Source organism: Python bivittatus, unplaced genomic scaffold (genome assembly GCF_059951505.1).
Source record: "Python bivittatus isolate LINGU-HERP-01145 unplaced genomic scaffold, Pbiv_v1 ctg000980_np1212, whole genome shotgun sequence".
NCBI classification, from domain to species: domain Eukaryota; kingdom Metazoa; phylum Chordata; class Lepidosauria; order Squamata; family Pythonidae; genus Python; species Python bivittatus.
In genome coordinates this window covers 16,196,451-16,215,906 of record NW_028277125.1, presented here as the reverse complement: position 1 = coordinate 16,215,906, position 19,456 = coordinate 16,196,451, and the positions used below count along the sequence as shown (strand labels likewise).

The following is a 19,456-nucleotide window of genomic DNA, read 5'->3' as shown; positions in this document are numbered from 1 at the left end:
CTTAACAGCATGACTAGATAATCCTGTCTTCTCCTATCAGCCCAGCATTAAGTTCTCAGAAAAATCTATTACCACAAATGGTTCTTGTTGCTTTAAAAACAAGATTTATTAATATACATCTGGTTCAAGTGGTATTAAGAGTTGACTTCTGCATAAATAGTGCAACTTATTCCATGTAAACAGGAAGGCATCTGACATATGATTGTTTCTAAAATGTAGCATAAAAAGCATTTGAAGCATTTATTTTAAAAGCACTTTGGAAAATTATGTTATGAATGCTCTCAAGTATCCTTTGGAAAGTAACCACGCTACTCATTCTTTGCCAGTAACTGGCTGGTGAAAAGTGGATGGCCACCATGGTGTTTACTGTTCTTCTTTTTGGTTGTTTCAGATTAGCACAATCTAATCCTACCTGCCTATTCAAAAGTAAATGCCATCTAGCAAAATGAAACATTAGGTGAATACAGAATACCTTTTCAGTGACCTGCTGGAGGCCACATCCCCAAAAGTAGTGGGCAGGGCCTGCTAAGATTAAATTGTATTGAACCTCATTTCCATTTGAATTTACTTGTAATTACATATAGTTGCTATGATTACTCTCTAGCCAAGTATTTAATGATATCTTTGTAGAAAAATGGGATTGCTGTACCATAAAAGAGATTTAAAGAGCTTTTTATTTGATTAGTGGGTTACCATACAGTTTGGATATTCTACATTACTCCTGTTTAGCTGCAGTTCCACATTAACACCTGTCTTAAATTATTATGGATGTAAATAGATTCAGTCCTGTCCCCAGGCACTGCTTTAAATGTACTGTTTTTCTGTTCATTGTTTTAGGGTTAATTGTTTACTGGGTTCTCAGCTAATATTGGATTGATTTGTTACTGTGTTACGGTTTTGTTTTATTTTGATTTTGTTCTGTGCTTCACCTTGTTAAAGGTGCATAATTAATCATCATCATCATCATATCATGCCCTGCTCAGGGCAGGAATTCAAATTAAAACATGCCAGACAGGTGAGCATCTAATTTCTGCTTGAACTCATCCAGTGAAGGGGAACCTACTACAGTAATTGGTTTTACTGTCAAACTGCTTTTAATGATATGTATCTCTTTTAAAAATAATTCATTTGGAATCTACCTTCCTGAAACTTAAATTCATTCTTCTGTGTCCTGTGCTCTGGAATGAGATACAATAGATCTTGACCTTCTTTAATATAACACCATTTCAGGTACTGTAATGTCCTATACGACCACAACTCGGGTCATCTTTTCTCAAGATGAAACAGATACAGCTCATTAAATCGCTTTGCATAAGTTTTAATATTTAGCCCCTGATCATCTTCAGTGTGTAACAAAGTAACAGGATGCTATTGATCCTCTTTGATTTTTGCTTTAAAAAGGGAATTCAAAAGCTGTTTGAGGCCTAATTGCTATTGGCTGGAGGAAGTTCAGTGATTGTGCAAATGCTTTAATGCAGAGTATCCTGTTTTGCAGAACATTCCTGATATCTCCAGGTAAGGCTAGGAAAGAATCTCAGTTGAAACCGTGAGTTGAAAGCAGCACCAACAATATTGGCCTAGATCAGTGTTTTTCAAACTTGGCAACTTTAAGATGTGTGAGTTAGATTTTAAAGTTGCCAAGGTTGAAAAACACTGGCCTAGATGTATCTGACTCAGTGGAGTGGTGTTTCTCAACCTTGCCAACTTTAAGATGTGTGGACTCTAACTCCCAGAATTCTGAGAGTTGAAGTCCAGATATCTTAAAATTGCCAAGGCTGAGTTCCCCCATTGGGGGGAGATGGGTGGGTGAGAAATATAAATAAATAAATAATTAAAAATAATTAAATAAATAAACACTGCAGTGGAGTGTGACCCCTAGTGGATTGCATTAACATGTCCACATTGGTAGCAGTGCAGAGGCTCTGTGAAACTGCCCTTCCAGAATTTTTAGTATAGTCCTTGGAATTTGTAGTCCAGTCCAAATACTACCCAAGTCCCAACCACCTTAGTGGGTTTTTTTTGTTTGTTTTTTTGCAAAGGCTGCAAAGATGTATCTAAATCCAAGGCTAGTTTGGCATCAGGTATATCTCAAACTGTGGGAAATGATGGATTTATCGATGTAATGGGAAACGTTTATGCAACTCCCCTCTTGGCCTTTTGAGTTACTTTGGGGGAGCAGAGCCTCTAAGAAGCTCTTTTCCAGGTTCTGCTGGAAGAATAGGGGGAAACTTCGGTTGGGTTCGTTTCACCAACTTCGCTAAGCCCAAAGGGGCTTCGTTTCCTTGGGTGCTTAGCGTTTTGAGGATGCAGCCCACCGTTTCATACAGCAAACGATGATTACACAAAAGAGGATTTTGTTCCCCCTCAAAACAGAAGGGCGAACACTCAACCTCCTCTTCAGGTACCGTCGAGTCCGCTGAGCGCCGTCGCGACGGGTCCAGCAACTTCTTAACCAGTCATCGCGGAGACAGACCGGCCATCCGCTCTTGGCTGTGGGCGGGCTCGAAAATCCCGGAGCCCCTGATTGGTTCCGCGGGAGCTTAAGTGATTTGGAGGGCTCTTCTTGCGGCGGCAGCGGGAAGGTGGCGCTTGCGGGGAGCCTGTTGCTCCCGCTAAGACTCCGCCGGGTGGGCGATAGAAAGCGGGCGAAAATTGCCACGACCGGTCGCTTTCTCCAGCTGCCGCTCGGTTTGCGGCGGTCCTCGAGCCTTGCGATCAAAGCGATGGGGTGTGCGGCGGGCAACCTTGCTTCGGTCCCCCGATGCCAACTTCTGCCCGGCTGCCCTTCCGCGCCGTGTTGCCGCCGCCGGCTGAGCGTAGCTCTTCTCCTCTTCCGCCGGAGTGGCGACCCCGAGCCGAGCGCGTACCTTCCGTAGCCTTGTTGCCGAGCGAACGCAACTTCAGCGCGACGTGTAAGTGAGGCCGCCGCGGCTTTGGGAATGGAGGTCGGGGGAGAAGGTGGCCGCTTCCAGGGAGTCTTTGGCCCGCGGCTAGTTCGCCTGGGACCCCTTGGGAATCTTGGCTATGTGCATTCGCATTCCACCTCTGGAAAGCTTCCTTTCTTCTTTCGGGGCGGCGCGACAACTCTGAATGAGCAGCCGTAGGAACATAGAGGGTTTGGGATAATGGGAATTGTCATCTGGCGTATTAGAGAAGACACCTGGTCGAGAAAGCGGGACTAACCAATATTAGCTGTATTCGCACAATACACTTCCTCTGGTCGGGTAAAGATCAGGCAACTGTGTTCAAATGCCATACTAAGCTCGCTTAGAGCGGCGGCTTAATGTGCTTAACTTTTGCAAACCCGGATTCAGGGTTCGGTAGGTAACCCCCGTAAGCATTTTGTATGAATGCAGGCAGAAGTTCTTCAGGCTGTTTTGAAGTTCCTATTAATTGCACATGATCGGGACTGAACCTGGGACTTTTGGCATGAATTGAAAAATGGGTGTGGGGGGGGGGAGCTTTTTAAGATCTGGGACCAGTCAGGCGTGTATTTGTATGAGATGAAGTCCTACTGCATATTGTATGGCTGGAAAAGTGTTTGCAGTTGTTCGGGTTACCCCCCCCCCCCATGCTTTTCAGAGCAAGTATTTCAAGTACCATCCCAGCCTGATTCTAAATGCAGATACTGTAAAGTTTCATCGATTGGATTGACACTGAACACCTTATATAGGATGAAATTTACATTGTGCTTTTGCGTGGCTGCAGTGTATTTGTGTGCTCTGATGGCAAAGGGTTACAAGGAGGTACGCATATGATAAAAACATGCTAGATCACATTCATACAGCAAAATAAAGAGTACTGTATAGGCATCATTTTTTCTTCCTTCCGAGGTGGGGACACAGTTTCCATCCAGAAGTTATTCCGCTGCAGTAGACTCATCATATACAAAGTTTTCTTTGGGCCTCAGATTTAGGCAGTTTTGCTGGGAGTTAATTCCTCTGAATTCAGTGGAGCTGAGTTTTGAATAAATACTATGGGATTTCAGTATAGATAGGATCCCACTGTTGGTCTCTGTGGAGATGCAAATACCCTGTTTCCATATGCTTATTGCAACATCAATACTTGCATTCCTTGAATGGTGATGTAAAAAGACATTTGGTGAGAAAAGTGTTTAAAACTCAGCAAATGTATATAATGTTGCAACATTTATATTTTATTAACAGTAGGGTTTTTCTCTAGGTGATTTATAGTATGGGGGAGAACTCCTCAAATGAAGTCTTCTGAATACTAAGTTCTTCAGGCAAAGCATGCTCCCGCACTTTCATGGTTTAGTTATCTGAGAAATGTGTCTTTATCGTCGTCCTTACATTTGTGGAGTCTCAGATTGACTTCAGGTATGTTCTAAACTACAGCCCAGTAACCTTCTCCTCTCTTTGTCTTATGAGAGAGTCTCTGATTTGTTGCTAAAGACTAGTGGTATGTCCTTCAATCATGTTATTCAAGCCTGTTCAAACCATGTTTTTTATATTATTGCTTTTAAAATAACAAAAAAAGAAAAAAGGGAACAGAACACAAAAAATACACACATTGTCAAATAAAAATACTTAAGTGCTTAAAGAAATAAGTGAAAAGAATATAACAAAAAATATAAAATATAGTATGATACAACAATAATCACAATTCTATAATTTTCTAATATAAACATGCATATATATATATATTTCTAATATTTATTTAACTATCATGCTTTTTCTTAACCTTCTATATTTTGTATAAATGAGTCCTATATTTTATACATGTCCATACAAAGTCTATGTCTATTGGCAATCTGCTCATAGGTGGCAAGTGTAATCAGGTCTTTACTCCATTGAGTAAATGGGGCCATACATTTATCTTTCCAATGCTGCAGTATAAGTCTTAGCCATAGTAAGGGCATGGGGAATCCATTTACATTGTCCAGTTGTCAAATTCCATGTACTAGGTATATAATTCAAAATAATATTATCCTCTGAGAATTTTAGTTTTTGTCACACAGTCACATTTATATGGTCCACTACTTTCTCCCAAAACATAGTAAGCATGGGACATTGTAAAAACATGTGTTTTGAAGAAGCATTGTCCTTATTACATCTCCAACAAGATGTTGTCTTAGACTATCCTTTTCTATACAAATGTAATGGAGTCCAATAAATTCTAAATACTTTTTGTTGTATCAGTCATAGTTTAAGGCCCATTGACACTCTCGCTATAAAAGTTAAGACACTCTCCCATTGTCTAGGCAAGATAAGAACCTCTCATTCTTTATTCCACTCATCTTTTAGCATCTAGATATCTAACTGATTTATTGATAGCAATATTTCAAACCATGGTTTGAGACAATCCTGTTTAGTTATTAGAATTAAGCTGGTGGGCAACATTAAAAGATAGGCTAAAACAAAGTAGGGAGGTAATTTGTTCATGAACAATCCACAGTACATTCCTACTTGTGGCTTGAAGACCTTTCTGTCTATAGTGGATCAAACACAAAACAATGGAATTGTCCTTGCAGTCACATCAGAGTCCTTTTTAGATGTTTGAAAACAATGACCTGAACCTGTACTTGCCTCAGGAAGGCGGACTGAACCAAGGATCTGTAATTGCACAACAATAATTAAGAGTCAAAGTGTGAGGCTGTGCAAAATGCTTGCATGTTATTTTTCTGTCTGAGTAAAACTGTGTGGTTTGGCCTTTAGCCTATAGTTCAGCCTCACAGCAAAAAGTTTAATTGGATTTATTTTCTTGACAACTGTTTTATATGATAGCTGCAGAATTCAGGTCTGTGAGGATTGTTAAATAGGGAGGCAAAGGGTGAATGGTATAACTTCGGAGGGAGGAAAAGATGAATTATTCGGAGTCTCTTAAAAACAGGTTCACAGGTTCAAACTGCCATGGTCATGTGCCATTTGGTGAGTCATAAATTGGCTTCATGCAATGTTAATCTGTTTTTTTTAATTATGGTTTGATGAACATGCCATAGCTTGGTTCCCATATTAACCTAAGCAAAAATGTGCAACTTTCCTTGGAAAGCTGGTGGACAACTGCAGTTGATGATAGAAGTATGATGATGGAATGGGTTTTCTTTTCTTTTCTTTTCTTTTCTTTTCTTTTCTTTTCTTTTCTTTTCTTTTAAGGTAGAAACAGAAATCTCAGGCTTTTGGGAGGTAGAAGAGCCAAATTACAGTGGCTCAGTTTGGATCATTTTTTTAAAAAAAAGGTGGAAATAAGTGTGGTTTGTTTCCCAGGGGCATCCTGTTTCCAACCCATTAAAAAAAAACAAAAACTCACACTGCTGAAAATCAGCCCTCGTGCCACCAGATCATACTGTAAAAAACTTGGGGTGCAGGGGGATGCATATGACCTGTAGGTTACCCATTTCTTGTCTAAGCCAAAACCTAACAGACTACCTTCTGGCTTAGAAACAATCAAGCCATAATGGATCAGTGCAATTTATCAGCAGTTGGTAGATTTTCCATCCTAAGAGTCATCTCATTCCGAGGTAGCAAAACCTGACACATTCCCTTGGGGATTTTGGTCCTTATCTTAAATTTTTTAATGGCAAAATTAAAAGATAAAAGTCTTGTGGGTTACCATCAAATTTAAAGAGACAGTCTCCTTCAAGTTGAACTTATCTTGTGGTGAGTTCATGGACAAATACAGTGGAACCTCGGTTTACGAACTTAATTCGTTCCGTGACTCTGGTCGCGACCCAAATTGGTCACGACCCAAAGCAAATTTTCCCTTAAGGTTCAATGTAATTACCGTTAATCCGTTCTGGCGTGGAGGACAGGGAGGCGGCTATTGCTTGGAGGGAGAGTCCCCCTCCCTACGACCATGTGTCGGGGGTGGAAAATGGCCGCGGATCACGTGTCAGGGGCGGAAAAATGGCCGCGGATCACGTGTCAGGGGCGGAAAAATGGCCACAGACAGAAGCGTTTGTAACCCGAGGTTCCACTGTATCTGCGTATTTACCTGTTTAACTCGCATACGTATTTTCAAGGGGCTGCATGGCTATTTATGACCTCAGGAAAAGGTGTAGCTTCTTTAAGATGCTGCTGACCATGTCCAGATCTGAAGTACGTTTCCCTCTTCAAATTCAGATACTGCACACCTCTATCCATGTAGATGTCTTTAGGACAATATGGAAGTGGTTTCCAATGTCGCTTAGAGCCCTAATATTTTCTAGTAAACTCCCAAATACTAACCAGATTTTATCTTGCTTAGCTTTTGAGATCAGCTAAGATCAGCAAGAGCCACCATAAAATTTAGCATTTCATAAATCATTAGAGTTACCAAAAAGGGTGAAGATTTTTTATTGAGTCATGAGTAAAGTGAATGTAGGCTACACCAGATTACAGCTGACCATTTATTTTTGGATAACTTCCAGTTCTTAGGCCTGATACAATGGGGAAAGCGCTTGTTGGATTTTGACCAGCTCCATTTTTGCTTGACCCCTATCCCTCATGGCTTATCAGTTATTACATCTGTTAGGAAAGAATTGTACAGCTGGATCTAGAACATTATAAATGTATTCCTGCAAGACAGAGTGGTTCCAGGCTCATTAAACGAAGTTGTAGTGAGAACACGTTTGGAAATAGTAATAATACCCAGAAGATTTTTTTAAAAATTAGGCCAACAGCCAACATCTCCTTCCTGGGTGAAGTGCTTGAGCATGCGATATCTAATCAGATCCAGACATTCTTAAATGCAACATATTTTTAGGTCTTGTGGTGCTGGGGGATTTCTGTTGGACCTCATGGAGTTTACACTGAGGGGGTCTGTATGACTGTATTTTATTTCCATACTGTTCAACATCCAGATGAAACTGCTGAGTAAGATCATTTTGAGATTTAAAGTGTCATCAGAATGCTGATGACCTCCAATTCGACCTCTCTTTTTTATTGGATCTAGATGAGGTGGTGGAATTGCTGAACCAATGCCTGGCTGCAATAATGGGTTGTATGAATCCCAAATAAATTGAACCTTACTCCAGAAAGTCAGAGGTGCTATTTCTGGATGGTTCTGTCTGTTCAGGTGAGTAGTATTCACTTCTTCTAAAGCAGTGTTGTCCAAACTTGGCCACTTTAAGATGAGTAGACTTCAACTCCCAGAATTCCCCAGCCAGCCATGCTGGCTGGGGAATTCTGGGAGTTGAAGTCCACTCATCTTAAAGTGGCCAAGTTTGGACAACACTGTTCTAAAGCATCAGTTTCATAGTTTGGGGGTGTTTCTGGAGTCATCATCTTTGGCATTAAAGATGGAGGCACTCTGTCACTCAAAGCTCCTTCTGCCTACTTTGTCTAATAATGCCAGCTATGCCTCAACTTGCATAGGATAGGATTAACTGCCCTCCAAACCAAGATACAGGTACAGAATCTGAAGGTGGAATTTTGAGGATAGATGAAGAAGGAGAGGGAGGCAGTCTTTACAGATGGGTTGGCTATAGTTTCAGCTCATGATCATGTTAGGCCTTGTACCTGCCTATAGAAATGTTTTAACTAAAATAAATAAATGAAGTTAAGATCAAGCAGCTTTATATTTTGTACTTCCGGTCACTGTTGGTGACTATGAATTATATGCAGGGTGATGAATGGATGCACAGCACAGAAAGTATTTGGGGAGTCAGATAAATGGTCCTCCTATTTCCATCTCGAGGATAGAAATCCAGTATGCTGCTGCAAAGAGAACTCTCTAGTGCTGGTCTCAAGAAGTTAGGAAGAAAGTTTGAATGTCAGTAACATTAATAAGTGTGTTTACAAGACAGGCATAATGTGGGGTATGAGCAAAGATGGTTCTTGCATGAGAGAGAAGATAATATTAATAGTAACTGGTTTCCATGTGATTATATTGGGGTTAAAGACAAACGTGGAAAAAAATTAGGATATTGGAATGAGGAGCTAAGGAACACTTTTTAAGTGATTTATGTGGTTACTGTTGTTAGCAGTTTCATACCGATTATCAAGTGATAATTGCACTTAACATGTAATTAACACATTTGTAATTCTTTCAGAGATGGTGAAGTCTTTTTAGGGTTTCACACATCTGGTAGTCTAACATTGACTAACAGTAAAACTTATTTAAATGCGAGCCACCTTCAGCTGCTAAGCGCCTCAACAGCTGTTTTTCTAGTGCATGACTGACCATACAGGGTTGCCTGTAGCTTTTCTCCAAGCTCCATTCAAAGTGATTATGAAGACGTTTGAAATCATACACACCTTCGGCCCTGTTACCTGCAGGACCACTTACACCTGTCCACCCTCTGCTCTTGAGTAAGCAGTGCAGCACCTTTTACTGGCCCTGCCGTGGGTGTGTTTCAGATCAACAATTCTGTCCTTCCTGTGATGAAGCCTGAACTGTGAAACAAATTGCTCCCTTTCCTACAGGTCTTAAGAAGGATCTGAAAACCGCATTTTACAGTTTTTGATCTTTAGTGGATTTCATCATTGTATTATCGGATTATGTTTTGTAAGCAGCAAGAACATTTAGGTTTGGGCAAGACATAAGTATGCTGTGATAAAAATAAAATGGGCAGTGGCATGAGAGTTTGGTTGGCTGTTTCAAGGACAGCATCTTTGCTCCTTGTGTAAATAGGAGGTTCTGGGAAGGAATCACCATACCTTGGTGCACAGGTGGGGGAAGATGAAGTCCCCCCCCCTTCCCTAATTCTGCTGCTTCCTTTTCCCTGCATCTGTCTTTCTGTTTTTAGAAGTATATGCTTATTGCATTCACAGCATTGCATCTTGTTCAGCTCAAGTTTAGCTAGTATCTTATAAACTTAAATTCCTAGGCAATATCCTATTTTATCAGGGCAAGGAAAAACTGACAAAGTTTTTTAAAGGTTCCTTTTCTATGCTAAGCCATTGTTTGCTGAATAAGCCACAATAATTTGGGTTCACAAATACTATTAAACCACAAATCCTGGGCCACAAACCATACTCGTTAAGCTGAAACATAATTATTGTGATATCTTAGTAGAATGTGTGAACCTAGGAACAGTGTCTGAACTGAACAATGGAATTGCTCAGTTTAAACATACCTTTTCTGTAATAAACCAACTCTGAGTAGCTTTTTCACTGTTATGCTGTGTTTTCACAACGCTCCTTTACGTGCCTGTGGTTCTTCATAAAATGGAATTCCCCATAAGTTAGTTGTAAGTTACAACTGGTTTATTTACAATTCAAGCTGACAGCCTATTTGGGTCCATACTGACATAATAAGCCTGAAATTTCAGTTAAAATGCTGTGCACAAGGAAGAGTAAAATAGCACTGCCCGCACATTTTGCTAACAGCATGCAATATCTAGTCAAGCTAAATATTAAAAAATTCTTCCCTTCTCTACCCAGTTGTTTTCAAACCCAAACAAATCGAGGGTTTTTAAGTCTGAAGGGTAATGGAGGGAATCTGTGCAACTTAGTCCTTATTCAACAATTTTTCAGAACAAACTTTCCTCTCCTTTTGCACCCACAGGGGGGAAATATAATTATGATGATTTTTCTTTTCTTTCGTTAAGCGTATTGGAATAAATGAATTCTCTTATCACAAGTATCTTAAATTAGGCTGTACTGATGCACAGAGCAGGAGAAATCTCAGCGGAATAGAAAACTAGAATCTAATATTGGCGCACAGTGATATTTGTTCAGATCTACTGTTAATGTGACCCAGGGCTTCGCTTGTATGTTCTCCCCCCGCCCCCGCCACTGCATAAAACATGATTGGTATAACTACAGTGACCATTGTATTCAAAAGAAATCTTGATTAAAATTATGTTCAGATAAAAGTCTTACTTGATTCTAAGTTGGACTGCCTCATTTAAATATGCTTCCTTCAGTTTGTGGAAGGAATTTTCATATACGAACGTAAGACATTCTGATTGGGACCTAAAATTAACATTAATTTGGTAGTTTCACACGTCATTTTGTCACATATTGGCACTGTTTCATTTAATACAATAACTGGATTCACAGATTGTGCTAAGCCAGTATTCAGTTTGTGTGTTAGATAAATTAGCATGCGTGAACTCAGTTGTGATTTATGGGGGGGGGGGAAAAATTCAGCAACTAATTTAATGTGGTATGTGAACCCAGCCATAATGAAGATCCAGAGACTGGCTTGCAGTTATGGTTTTCAGCGTAGCCTGATGCCCAAAGTCAACTATAGTGGTTAGCTATTCAAGCCATGGTTGAACATTAGCTTGTCATGATTTCCAGATCTAGCTGGTAATTTTGCTAAATCATGGCTTAATTAGCTATGGTTTATTGGTTATAATACAGTTGGTTGCACTTATACAACGTTCAAAGCTATAAGCTGTGGCTTATAAATTACAATAGGTGGGTTCGTATAGTATGCTAAGCCAGATCATATCACAGCACAGTCTGATGTATAAAACTGTCTGACTCTGAGCTTCCAAAACTAGAGAAAATTTATAATATTTTTCTCCATGACCACACCATTAGACATATCAAGAACACCGGGGGGGGGGTGTCTTTGCATCCTTTTCCGTGTCCTACTACCTGATATTTCAAGAGTTTGTTGAATCTTCTTGTGATGTCTTACATTCCATCTGCTTATCTTTTTTGAAACCTTGTGAGATATTTCATAATGTGATTTTAGTGTTTAATGGCATTACCCTGAGTCCAGGCAGATCACAAATGCATTTAAATTTTTTTTTAATCAATAAAAATTGGCTGAAATAGTAAATCTGCTACTTGAAGGTATCATATAGATTTGATTCTCTGCAGAGAGCAAAAACTGATATGCAAAAGTAAACATTTGGATTTCTCTTGAAGCTTAAGTTCAGCCAGATGTTTTCTGGTGATACAGCCAGGCTTTCCTTATTCATGTTATCTTAATACACAGCTCTCCAGGTTCAGAGGTAAGAAGCATGATTTGGTAGGAAGGCCATGAAATGTATTTGAAAATAAACAGTTGTCAGCATTATGTATATATAGCCTCCATTCATAATGGGCTCCATCTGTAAATAAGCAAGATTCATTGCCTACTTTTCCAGTAAATATGTTGGGAGGTAATATGAGGATGACTGATTTTTGAAACAGGTTTGATCAGAAGGATGGCTACGTCAGGCCATTGATTCCTTACTTTAGCTACGTAGCAGTCCTTAAACACCCCAGATTCACTCTAAATTGGCTTGATTATTCCAATTCTGGGGAATTTTAAGATGCAAAATCCTTCAAAACCCCCTAAAATAAACAAAAATATTGGCAGCATTTTAGTAATCCTTTATTTCAGAAAATAAAATCTTTGTTTAGAAAATTTCTGTGGGGTTTTTCAATTCCGAGAATATCTTTACAGAAAATGCAATTATCAATTAATGAGGGAGGATTCAGTCTTCTGAATCTGGAGCTATGTCATCATGTTTACCTATTGTCAGGTACTAAATTCTGGAAGCCAACAAGTGGTATTAATTTTCCAACTTGGGCAACTTTGGAATGTACATAGATAACACCTTTGGTCAGATGGATAGTATTAGGATCGAAATATACTAAAACTCTAATATCTTTGGAAACAGTTTCATCAGTTAGAAAGCTATGGAACGTAATATGTAATAAAAAAAAAAAAAGATTTGACCCTTTTTCCCATGCGAAATTGACTTTATGGGGAAAACCAACTTTAAAAATTGGGGAAAAGATGGTGAAATGGAAAAATTGGATGGAAGCGGGGATATTGACTTTGGACCAAGTGATAGATGATGAAGATGAATTTTTAAGGTATTCTGTGTTAAGAGATAAATATCATCTATCAGATGTAATCCAATGGCAATATTTACAGTTACAACATTTGTTAACATTGTTTGGACCAGCAGCATTTTCAGCTTCCAAGACACCTGAGATACTAGAACAACTTGTTAAATCCTCTAAAACTAAAAAAACCCTATTATAGGGTAGATATTTGTATAGATATTTGTTATCAATAAATTTGATATGCAGATGTTAAGGGATGAGTAGAATAAGAATTAGAGGTTTCTATGTTGCCTAGACAATGGGAGAGTATCTTAACTTCAATAGCAAGAGTGTCAATGGACCTCAAACTATGACTTATACAACAAAAAATATTGGAGTCCATTATGTCTGTATAGAATTGTCAAAAAAAGCATTTTGTTGGAGATGTAATAAGGACAATATAGCTATTCAAAGCATATGTTTTTACAATGTCCTGTACTTCCTAAGTTTTGGGAGAAAGTAGTGGACTATATAAATATGATTGTGCAACAAAAGCTAAAATTTTCAGAGGATAATATTCTTTTGAACTATATACTTAGTACATGGAACATGACAACCAGACAACATGAAAGGATTCTCTATGGCCAAAAGACCAATGCAGCATTGGAAAGATAAATGTATGGCCCCATTTAGTCAATGGATTGAAGACCTGATTGCACTTGCCACCTATGAGCAGATTGCCAATAGAAATAGACTTTGTATGGACAAGTATAATGAAATATGGGACTCACTTATTCAAAATACACTGGGTTAAAAAAAATGACAGTAATATAATTCTATTAGAAATATATATGTATGTACTTGAATAGTTGTATTAGATAAGCATATGTAGAATTGTAACTGTTTACTGTTATAATGATATATTGACACCTTCTTGTATTTTTTCACTTTTATGTTAAAGTACTTTTAGGTATTTTTTTATTTTTGTAATAAAAAAATGGGAAAAATAAATTTTAAAAAATGCATTAAACTTGTGCTACTGCTTCTTGTTAATGCAGGATTATCAAAGGATGTATTACTGTCAGTAGAACGGGATTGCTGTAGATCAGATTGAGCTTCCCAGGATCTAAGGGTTAAATGTGGTGTCTGAAAATATTTTTTTGCCACTCTCACTACTCCCTCCAACCAAAGTTGCTGAGAACTAGTAAGGTAGTTTGCTGTCACTTTTAGGTGAGAGACATACAAAATTTAGTGGCACAACCATATATAATTGCCTAAAACAGTGTTGTCCAAACTTGGCCACTTTAAGATGAGTGGACTTCAACTCCCAGAATTCCCCAGCCAGCCATGCTGGCTGGGGAATTCTGGGAGTTGAAGTCCACTCATCTTAAAGTGGCCAAGTTTGGACAACACTGGCCTAAAACCTAGCGGGGGGTGGGAGGAACAAAGACAATCCCCCCCCCATATATATATACACAGACACACAGACACACACAGGCATACCTACATATATACATACATATGTATTAGTTCTTTGGAGTCTTTTTAGTTGAAGATACTAAATAATGGCACACAGTCTATCAATCAGTGCTTTTTAAGAATTGTTAAGTGTACCTTTTTTAAAAAATGTATTAAATATAGAAAAATCTGTTATTTACGTTTTCAGACATTAGTCATTAAAAATAAAAATGCAGGCATAGGCACCCTTTTAAGACTAGAAAGGGTTAAACTCCCTAAATCCTCCATACTGGAATCCTAATCCATTTAGTATCTACTATGCTTGCCCCAGGGAGAAAATGAGGAGGAAAAAAATGCAGATGTTAGCTACATGTTTAAAATAAAGCGTAGCTTAACTATACCTGTAAGCTCATGTGTGAATCTCTTCACTTCCATTCATATTTACTTGTGTATTTGTAAATGCAAACTGTGACAAAAATCTAAGTCTCCAAAGCTATTCTTGTATCCAAAGGAAACTGAATTCTAGCATTACTCATGGAATTGGGACATCAATAATGTGTCTACACAAGTTTATACTGACTTCAAAGAGATCAATAACATTCAGATGGCAGATGTTCCAGTTAACTTGATCCAGTCTGTGGCACCTTGCTTTAGTAAAGGCATTAAAAGCTCTTCTGCTCAATGCAAAAGTTTAGTGTACTACATTTAACACCTACAGAGCAGCTTGCAAAAATAGTCAGTTACTTTTAATTAATATGAATTAATAACATGATCTAAACTTTAAATTCAATATTCTGAATATCATCTGGTAAAGATATTTTCCTTATGTGTCTGTTGAACTCACCTGTGTTTTTTCTCTTTATTCCTATTTTGTTTGGGTGGATAAAAAAATAGATGTTAGTATTAACCTTCTAATTTTCAGGGAATACATTTGCTAAGAAGTGGCTTGATGCAGTGACCGAGCTGAGCTGTGAATTAGAAATTGCTGGAATAATTTAAATGCTGTACTTCTTTTGCTATGTAAACTTGTTCAGTGAATATAGGCAATTCAGTGGAACTTTTAGTCTCAGCGGCTCAATACGGGTGCTGGCCTTTGAAAAGGGTCTTGCTTAATCTCTTGCTTAATTAATTAGTGAAATTAGTCTGCTCTCATGGATCAAATGAGCCAATCAGTGGATCCAGAAGTTTCCCATCTCTAGGTAGGGGGTCTTTGCTAGTGAATTCATGGAGCAATAAGAGGCGAATTGGAGATCTCTAGAGGGAGATCTTTCCTTGACCCATTATAGTGTTTTGGGTCAAAGTGAACTAGGTTGATTCAGTTGTCTGACAAGGTTTAGAGCAATGTGCATATTGAACCTTTAACATATTCATACAAGCCTTAAAACAGATGCAGTTTACTACAATCAATTTCCATTATTTATATTATTTTATGTCACTCTTAGGAAAGGTATTAACCTCAGCTCAGTGCAGGAATCCAAATGAAAGCATGTTCAACAGAGTCTACCTAGCCTTCTCCAGAATAGAAAAAGAAGCCTACTTCCTTTCTGGATAATTGATTTGACTCTTACAAATTATTCTTGTAGTTAGAAGAAAAATAATCTTGAATTTCAAAACCTCCCTAACATTCAAGGCTCCCTCAACTCCTGCTCTGCTGCCTCACTGTGGCATTGAGGGAGGTATCCGATGGAAAGTAGTACACCAGATGTGAATGTTGGAGTTTGAAGAAGCAGTAGAGAAAGAATATTGATGTTTTTGAACTTTGGTGCTGGAGAAGACTCTTAAGGATACCATGGATAGCCAGGAAAACAAATTAATCATGGAACAAATTAATCAGAATTTTCATGTGAGGTATGAATGGCCAAGTTCAGACTATCATATTTTGGTCATACGATGTGAACATATGAGAGCCAGCTTGGTGTAGTGGTTAAGGCACCAGGCTAGAAACCAGGAAACTATGAATTCTAGTTCCACCTTAGGCACGAAGCCAGCTGGGTGACCTTGGGCCCATCACTGTCTCTCAGCCATAGGAAGGAGGAGGCAAGGGCAAACCATTTCTGAAATCTTGCCAAGAAAACCGCAGGGACTTGCCCAGGCAGTTGCCAGGAGTCAACACTGACTCAAAGGCACATACATACATAAACAAAAAAAAATATGAATATGTAGCTCCCTTGAGAAGTCCATTATGCTAGGAAAAGTTGAAGGAAAGAGAAGGGGAGGATCAGATGCACAGTGAATGGATTCAAATAAAACAGCAGTGAATGCACCACTGAAAGACCTAAAAGGCTAACTTCCAAGACAGAATGTCCTAGAGAGAATCTATCTACAGTATGTGGTCACTGAGAGTGAATCAATCAAACATTCAAGGAAGTTTATTTAATCTTCTTGAAAGACTCTAGAGCAATATACAAAAATATCCCAACAAATAAAACAATTGAAGAAAAGCCATTGATCAAAATGATCAATTATAAAACAGTCTGGTACAAGTCAATAAATACATTAAAAATGAAACAGCAGTTAAAACAATTTTCATTTGAAAAAGGTAGCATAATTCTGAAGCAATTCGATCATCTTTGATGATCATTTACAACTAGACAGCAGGAAGATCAATCATGGTTTCTATGAGACTGAATTCTAGACTGGGTAGGCCACCAAGAAGGCCTAATTTGTAGACATCACACTATGAACCAGACTTTTTGGTGGGACCATGACCAGAGCCTCCTGATCTGATCTGAAAGCACAGCATAGGTGGCATTGAAAAGCGGTCTTTTTATTCATTGCCCATCAGTGAGTAATTAAGCAATGAGTACACACAAAGGCTTGTTTGTCCCTTTTGCCAGCCTACTTAGTCAGTTCTGTCATCTGGATCATCCAAATAAGAGTCAGGATCATTTGACACAGTTCCTTTTTTTCCTGTTATATATCAGCAATGTATTGTTTAGATTGAATTTTTCTCCCAATATTTTAGGGCTAATGTATGCCATGGTGGGACATCAACAACCTTGTCTTCAAGCATTTATCAGCATACTTAAGATATAGAAGCAATCCATAGTGGTGCATAGTTTAAGAGTGAAGGTAACACACTAGCTTGTGTTTAAAAACTTTTGATAAAAGCTGAGTAAAGGGAAACATCTTCATATTGCACACAAATTGACCAACATCCTATAGGGAGTGTATTTTAAAAGTGTGTTTATAACACACATTATGCATAATGCTGATTCACACAGCATGCTAATATGGTATGTTTGGCATTATGTTTGTGAATTCAGCCAATTATGATTTTTACAATAAACCGTAGTTAAGCAAACCTTTACTTGACTTGATGGCACATAATCAAACAAGCAAGCAAGCAAACCTTGGTTTGTGAATCCAGCCACTCAGTGTGAATTTTTCTAGTACTTGTAAGATTCACCAAGAGGAACTAGGTGGAGGCAGACACATAATAATTATTCATAGGAAAGACTTTATTTATTTCAAAGTATTTCCAAACAATATATGATTATAAATTATTTTAACGTGTGAATACCTACTCTTCTATTCCAGCTATATTTTATGATAACAGGCATATGCCAGTACAAATAGACATCTCAGCTACAAGAAGTTGGAGATTCCAGTTAAAAGATCTAAGGCCCAGTTCACGCCACAAAGCCAAGCCAAACAAACTGCATTAAGGTTGTTGCGTTGAGTAAATCATGCCTAAAATGTGTCTAAAGTGGCTTCAAAACCTGGTCAAAAGCAGTAAGTGAGGGAGGGAGTCCTTCTATTTCACTAGTTCACTGTTGAGAGTTCCCTAGTAATCACAGGCAAGGTAAAGTCTTCAGGTTGAGCTGGACTCCAGGTAATTCCATGGATATGTCCATACAGTTTTTTTGGTAGCAGTACAGAAATGATATGCCATCACTGTCTTCTAAGATGTTTCTTTGATTCTGAGAATAACCTAATTCCCTGATATTTCGTAGGTGTCTCCTATCCACGTACTAAGCTAGACTTATCTTCTGAGCCTATCAAGTTTTGTTTTTGTTTTAACTTGCCCTTATTAACCTCTGTGAGTTAGAAAGCCGTGAAGAGTTCCTGCAGAGACTGAGCAGTCAATTCTGCTTGCTCATTTGAATGATGGAGAATCAGGGATAAATCAGTATGAAAGGAGATCGAAAGCTTGAAACCCACTGCTTTACAAAAACTGATTCATGTGCCTCAAAATAACACGTCCTAGAAACAGACATGTTTATTTTGTGTTAGATGTAGCCATTGGCACCGATTAAACAAAGTAGGTGAATGTTTATTTTAAAAATGCATTTCTAACTTCTTCCTTTTTTCATGTATCTATCTATCCCAAAGGATGAGCTATTATACCATCTTTAAGAAAGTATATGCCATTACATTGTCTTTAAGTGCTGCCCTGAATGGAACAGGAGGAATGTTACAAAATGCTTCCTCTGTAAGCTTGATTCATAACATTTTTAAAGTGTGCGTTTAAAAGGGAGAGTCCAGGATAAAAGCTTCATAGTTACGTGCTATAAATTCACCTTTTGCTGTCGCTGAGTTTGCATGGAGAGCAAATCCTGGATCTGTTGGCATGCAATATGCAAAAAAGCTCAAGTCGCTGCATTCTTTTAGTCTTGAAGAGACGGGTTGTGCAAAAGTGCAGCTTTAAACAGGATGTGAAGAGTTTCCTGTAATGGAGTGCTAGTAAGTGGCATTAATAACTGTTACTTACTTGCTGCCTCTCTTTCCTTCTACCCAGCTTCATGCTTGGTACATTCTTGTTTCAATAGAGGCCAATGCTTGCAAAGAACATCTAGATATTCTTACAAATATACTGAACCAGTTTTATAAATGATGGGATATCCTGCTAGGATATTCTGTGCTTCTTATTGGAATGGGTGAATAATTCTTTCCATAAAAGTTATGAATCAAGTTATGGGGCTATAGATCTTGAGAAGGAAGACCACTGCCCAGATGATAGTGCTATTGCTGTAGGCACTACTGACTGAAAGGGTTGTTTTGTACTTTTTCTGATTAGTTTGGCTATTCCTTGTATTGCTTAACCTCATGTATTATAACAGGATTTATAAGCCAGTCAGAATCTTTTGATTGGGTTGACAGGGAAACATGAGCATGTAAGTTTGGAGTTATGGAGTTATGGTGTAAGGCCTCAACTAATAGAGAAGGGGTATGTATTGTAGATTTATGTCATGCATTTAGCCAGAGGTCTTGTCTGCATGAATACACTTATAACAATCCATGAGATCTAGATCTCTGCTTTATTAAGAATTCAAATTGTTCTGAAAGCTACATTTGAGTTAAGGAAATGCAAGGTCCACTCTTTTTCAGATCTCTAGCTG

The 19,456-nt window shown here is 38.4% G+C and overlaps 1 protein-coding gene across 3 annotated transcripts in view; it reads left to right on the top strand.

The window, feature by feature from the left end:
- Window positions 1–2,563: 2,563 nt before the first annotated feature.
- The window catches only part of LOC112541622 (uncharacterized), a 174,764-nt gene continuing 157,871 nt past the window's right edge, over window positions 2,564–19,456 (top strand). For all 3 annotated transcript variants that reach the window (XR_015794384.1, XM_088132024.1, XM_088132023.1), the window contains exon 1: window positions 2,564–2,912. Coding sequence is in view for 2 of the 3 variants with exons in the window: in XM_088132024.1 (XP_087988150.1) it covers window positions 2,762–2,912 (151 nt within the window). In the remaining variant the exon portion in view is untranslated. The remainder of the gene's footprint in view (window positions 2,913–19,456) is intronic.